The following is a 6,117-nucleotide window of genomic DNA, read 5'->3' as shown; positions in this document are numbered from 1 at the left end:
GGTCCCCAAAAGTATAGAAGCCACAGGAGCACAGTGTGTTTGCTTCAAGCTTCTGGTGTTTGCGGACCACTGTTGGTGTTCCTGGGCTCATAGATGTATCACCGCAGTCACTTGGCCATGTCTCTATGTCTCTTCACATTGTCTCCCATCTGTACGTGTCTGTCTCTGTGTCCAAATTTCCCCTGATTCTAAAGACAGCAGTCATATTGGACTAAAGCCCAACCTAATGACTTCATTTTAACTCTACTGCCTCTAGACCCTATTTCTGAGTAAGGTCACATTCCGAGGTACAGGAAGCTACGACTTCAACATATCTTTTTTAGGGGACACAGTTCAACCCATGACACTAACCCTTGGAAGAAAACGAAAGCTACTCATCATTCCAATCCCCACTCATCCTCTTTGGTGCCCTGATCCTCAGACGTGCAGGAAAATCCCCCAGATAGGTCTGTGACCTTACCCACAAGAAGAATAGAAAACAGTGAGGTTAGAGAAGGCAGGGCCCATTGGAGGAAGGCAGGATAAGTCCTAATCTGAGAGTGATTTAAAGTCTTAGGTCTCTCATGGAACCAGTGGCAGACCCATACCCCTCTGAGGCAATCCTCACATATTGAAGAGCCGAGATACCGCCCCCAAGAAAAGTTTACCACTAGTGCCGACACAGCCAGCAGCTGACAGAGCAGACCAATCCAGAGAAAGGCTTCACGCAGCTCCATGCCACTGGCATTGGCCTGTCAGGTAAGCTTTTCAGCTCTGCCCCCCATGTTTATTCTCAGAATCCCCACAACAACTTTTTCACCTAGGAATTTTTTCTTTTGTTTTGTTTTTATGGGAAGTAAACAACAACAAAAGATGGCAATCTTTACATGCATGCAAATCTCCAGAGTTTGAGAGTAAAGGGAATTGTACTCTCCTGTGGATTCTTCTGTTCTTTCCTCTTCACCATCAAACTGAATGAGAGCTTCATGATGTTATTCCTTTGGGGTTGAACTATCACTGCCATTGTCAAAGTAATTCCTCTCCCCTCAGCTGCATTTTCTTCTTCTTTTATTTCATTCTCTTCCCACTTTCCCCTTTGGGTAATAATGCCTCTGATGGTTTACAAGTGAGCTGGAAAAAATCCGTAGGAAGACTAGTTGTTGATGGTTTAAACACTAGAATCAAGGGGCGCCTGGGTGGTTCAGTCGGTTAAGCTTCCGACTCTTGATTTCAGCTCAGGTCATGATCTCACAGTTTATGAGTTCAAGCCCCAAATCAGGCTCTGCGCTGACAGCATGGAGTCTGCTTGGAATTCTGTCTCCCTCTCTCTCTGCCCCTACCCCACTTGTGCTCTCTCTCTCTCTCAAAATATGTAAGTATATAACTTTCAAAAACTAAAAAAAAAAAAAAAAAAAAAAAAAAAAAAAAAAATAGAGTCAAAACACCAATATAAAAGGTAGGGTTCTCAACACACCACACATACTCTTCAGTGAACTGAAAAGAACCTCCTATATGACCAAAGGGAATTTTCTGTCTCTTTCCTTGTTTGCCAAAGCAATGAGAGGGCTATACACTTATTCACTATTTCTTGAGCAACAACAGTATACATGGCACTGTGCAGGACTCTTAAGAACACATGGTTCTTCTTCCCAAATATTTTGTTTGTTTAAAAACATAAGACAACACCCTTTTAAACAAGCAACCACTGAAAATAGAATATGCCTAAAGAAGTGTTACTAACAATATGTTAGTAACAATTTGCTAATTCATATTTGTATCCAATGGCAATATTTAGGTGTCATTAAATTTTGGGGTTCAGATCCAAGCTATTTAAGACATCTTGGTAGGGGCGCCTGGGTGGCGTAGTCGGTTAAGCATCCGACTTCAGCCAGGTCTCGATCTCGCGGTCCGTGAGTTCGAGCCCCGCGTCAGGCTCTGGGCTGATGGCTCAGAGCCTGGAGCCTGTTTCCGATTCTGTGTCTCCCTCTCTCTCTGCCCCTCCCCCGTTCATGCTCTGTCTCTCTCTGTCCCAAAAATAAATAAACGTTGAAAAAAAAAATTAAAAAAAAAAAAGACATCTTGGTAAAACTTTATGATATTTCAGGGCGCCTGGGTGGCTCAGTCAGTTGAGCGTCCGACTTTGGCTCAGGTCATGATCTCACAGCCTGTGAGTTCAAGCCCCGCATCGGGCTCTGTTCTGATGGGTCAGAGCCTGGAGCCTGCTTCGGATTCTGTGTCTCCCTCTTTCTCTGTCCCTTCCTTGCTCATGCTCTGTCTCTCTCTGTCTCAAAATAAAATAAAAACATTAAAAAAAAAAAAAAAGAAAGAAAGAAAGAAAGACTATGCCACTAAAAAAAAAAAAAAAAAAAACAAAAAACTTTATGATATTTCCTATTACTAGAATGTTCCTTTCTTCTGTGGTCAGCAATCTGCCCTTTACTTTTTGTTCCATATAATATTCTGGTTTCTCTTCAAATCATATAAATCTTTCACTTTTTACTTTTTGTTCCATACATAAACACCTGCTGAACACCTACTATGTAGGCAAACACTGGCACTGTAGGGACCACTTCCTGAAACACTTCCTTATTAATATAATTCCAAGTGCAAGGAAGTAGAGAATAGTGGTTAAAACCTCAAGACCTGGGGTCCAGAGTCCAGGATTCCCAGATCAAACTTGACTGAGCAGCAGAATTACCAGAGAGATCTTTATGGAAAATACAGACTCTGGGCCCTAGCCCTGAAAACAGATTCAATTAATCTGGAAAACAGCAACCCCCCCCCCTTTCCAAAAGTCCAGATACTTCTGATGAAAATGTTTAGAAAACACTGGCCTACTCTCGGGCATCAGTCTATAAAGTGAGAGGGTCATATCTGGGGTAGTAAGACCAAGATAATTTAACAAGGATATGGGAAGAATAAATTACAACTTCCATTCATATCTATTTTTACATTAAATATCAGGAAAGAGATTGAGTTTTACAAATAGTTTATACACTGGGGCACCTGGGTGGCTCAGTCGGTTAAGTGTCTGACTCTTGGTTTCAGCTGAGGTCATAATCTCACAGTTCCATGAGTTTGAACCACGCATCTGGCTCTGCACTGACAGCGTGGAGCCTGCTTGGGATTCTCTCTCTCTCTCTCTCTCTCTCTCTCTCTTGTTCTCTCTCTCTCTCCTTCTTCCCCACTTGCATGCTCTCTCTGTCAAACTTATAAAAAATAAAACTTAAAAAAGAGATAGTTTATACACTGATCGACACTGGCATCCTCACTGTGTCTGCATGTTAGATTCTAAGCAAGATACCCAGATGGCTGGATTAAGGTTCCACACTCCGGCCTGTTGGTAGAAACTACTCACTCATTTATTCTATTTCCACTTCTTATGATATTATCCAATGTCAACTAAACTATTCTTTTTTCTTTTTAACGTTTATTTATCTTTGAGAGAGAGAGAGAGAGACAGAGAGCATGAGTGGGGGAGGAACAGAGAAGAGACACAGAATCTCAAGCAGGCCCCAGGCTCCGAGCTGTCAGCACAGAGCCCAATGCGAGGATCAAACTCACGAACTGTGAGATCATGACCTGAGCTGAAGTCAGATGCTTAACTGAGCCACCCAGGCGCCCCTCAGCTAAACTATTCTTTACAAGATGGACACAGGTCTTAAAAATATTCCTGCAAAGAAGCAGAAGCTGGCAGATAACATTTAAAGGCAAAAATAATCTAGTGAGATCTCAAAAGAAAATCCTCACAAGTGTTTCAGTTATCCAGAAAACTGTTTGAAATACGGATCTGCAGCACCATTATTGAATCACCCCCTACAAGCATATTTTCCCATGTCCATCTGCTCTCACATAGTGTGTCTGCACTCAAAATGTTTTCTGATAGTGCCAAGTGGACATGCTTGGGGCACGCTGAATCACGGAGGAAAGCAGTTATGGCTCCCCTCTTTTCCGCCTCCTGCAAAGGCTGTGCCCCTTCCTGTTTCTGCTCAGCTCTTCATAGGCTCCCTGCCTCTGTGCCCTCCAGAGCACAATAGTAAGTGGCAGCATCTTCCACTTGCACCTGGGGGATGAGCAGCAGTGAGGAGAATCGCTCATTCGTCATGTTGTAGCGTCCCTGCTGAGAAGACCTGGAACCCCGAACCAGGAGTCTCGGAGCGTGTCCTGAGATGTGAAGGTACCAGAAGAAGGTGTAAGCATTGGATATAGAGTGATTGCAGGAGATTTCCACCACAGCGCCCTCCGGAGAAGCCATGCCAGGAGGCTGAAACACTTGGTCCTTGCTCTCTGCAACTGCAGGAAACAAATAAAGAAGGGCTGTGATTTTTGTGCTGCTATCGGGCTTGCTGATTGCCCCTGTGGCGCAGTGAGTATTACAAAGCTGGTTTTTCTGTTTTGTTTTTTAAGCGAACCCAAATTGGAGCACCTGGGTGGCTCAGTCGGTTAAGTGTCTGACTCTTGGTTTCAGCTCAGGTCATGATCTCCCGGTTTCATGAGTTCAAGCCCCACATCGAGCTCTGCTCTGACAGCGTGGAGCCTGCTTTGGATTCTCTCCCCCCCGCCCCCCCGCCCCACCCCTCCCACATCTGCATCTCTGTCGAAAATAAATAAAAACTTAAAAAAAAAACGTGAGCCCAAATTTAAAACAGTGGCATATGTTTTCCCAAGACCAACTGGGGAAGGAGCCTACTCACGCTTCCAAGGAGAGCTGAGGAGGAGCCCCAGCCACACTGCCTCCAGAGCACTCTGCAAAACCATGGCCAGAGTGCAGCTGGTCTCACGCACTAGCTGGAAGTGTGATCCTCGCCAGGAAGCTGATGTAAGGCTGCCTATTTTGCATTTTCTTCTTTGTGTCAATGACCTCATCAGCTAGAATCTGCCAAGTGTAGAAGAGTGACTCCAGCTGTAAGGCTACCTGATAGCGACTTGAACGGAGCTCTTTTCTGAGACAGTGGTCTTATAGGGAAGGTATCCTTCTGGAGGTCACCATAGTTGGGCATATTCATTCTAGAACCTTGCTTTCCTTCTCTCAGGGTGTCAGAAGGACTCCCATAGTTGATGAAAGATGGCTTCATCATTCAAATTAAAGTGAAAGGGGTGCTTGGGCAGCTCAGTCAGTTAAGCATCCAAATTTTGATTTCGGCTCAGGTCATGATATCACCATTCATGGATTTGAGCCCTATGTTGGGCTCTGTGCTAAGGAAGCAGAGCCTGCTTGGGATTCTCTGTCTCTCTCTGCCCCTCCCCTGCTCATGGGCTCGCTCTCTCTCGCTCGCTCTCTCTCTCAAAATAAATAAACATTTAAAAAACAAAACACAAATTAAAGTCATGTATTCCCACAACAAGTATGCTGAACTTATCACACGGGGTACAATGACATGCGAGCATATTAAAATAATGATCAGGAGGGGTACCTGGGTGGCTCATCAGTTAAGCAGCTGACTTTGGCTCAGGTCATGATCTCACGGCTTGTGAATTCGGGCCCACATCAGGCTCTGTGCTGACAGCTCAGAGCCTGGAGCCTGCTTCAGATTCTGTGTCTCCCTCTCTCTCTCTGCCCCTCCCCCGCTCTCTCTCTGTCTTTCTCAAAAAATAAATAAACATTAAAAATTTTTTTTAATTTTGATCAGGAATTTTTAAAAATAATTTTAAATATTAAATTTAAATATTAAATTTAAAATTAAATTAAAAATTAAATATTAAATTTTAAATATTTTTTAAATAATGATCAGGAAATCCTAGTAACTGTGATGGATGAGAGTTGAGTTTTTTAAGGCACAAAAATTCCTGTGCAAACATATTCATCAAAACATGATTTTGTGCATCCAAGGTTGTCTCTAAAAAAGTATGGAAAGAAATGCTCAGTTATACATTTCTGTAACCAAAAGAAATTGGATCAAGGAAACTCCAAAAGCTGCATTTCGAGATGACTCTTTCGGATGGTACCTATTCTCATGTTGTAGCATGAGACTGTGTCCTCTGTGATGAATGCAAGACTTAATAGCTCTCCCCATGGTTTTTATTGTATTATACAGATTTTCTTGGAGTTTTATTTTTAAAAGAAGAGTAAACAAGGTTTGTGGCAATACGAGTTTATACAGTAAAGAGTTTTATGTGCACAACCACCACCTAGTGGAT

The 6,117-nt window shown here is 43.1% G+C and overlaps 1 gene segment (V, D, J or C); it reads right to left on the bottom strand.

Annotated features, from left to right (window-relative positions):
• Window positions 1-3,566: 3,566 nt before the first annotated feature.
• LOC123583318 lies at window positions 3,567-5,092 on the bottom strand. The segment is given in 2 exon segments: window positions 3,567-4,272; window positions 4,674-5,092. Coding segments are annotated over 2 exon segments (468 nt in total).
• Window positions 5,093-6,117: the final 1,025 nt, after the last annotated feature.

This window comes from Leopardus geoffroyi, chromosome B3, assembly GCF_018350155.1.
Source record: "Leopardus geoffroyi isolate Oge1 chromosome B3, O.geoffroyi_Oge1_pat1.0, whole genome shotgun sequence".
Classification (NCBI taxonomy): Eukaryota; Metazoa; Chordata; class Mammalia; order Carnivora; family Felidae; genus Leopardus; species Leopardus geoffroyi.
The sequence above is the reverse complement of the archived record's forward strand: the minus strand, read 5'-3'. Positions and strand labels throughout refer to the sequence as shown.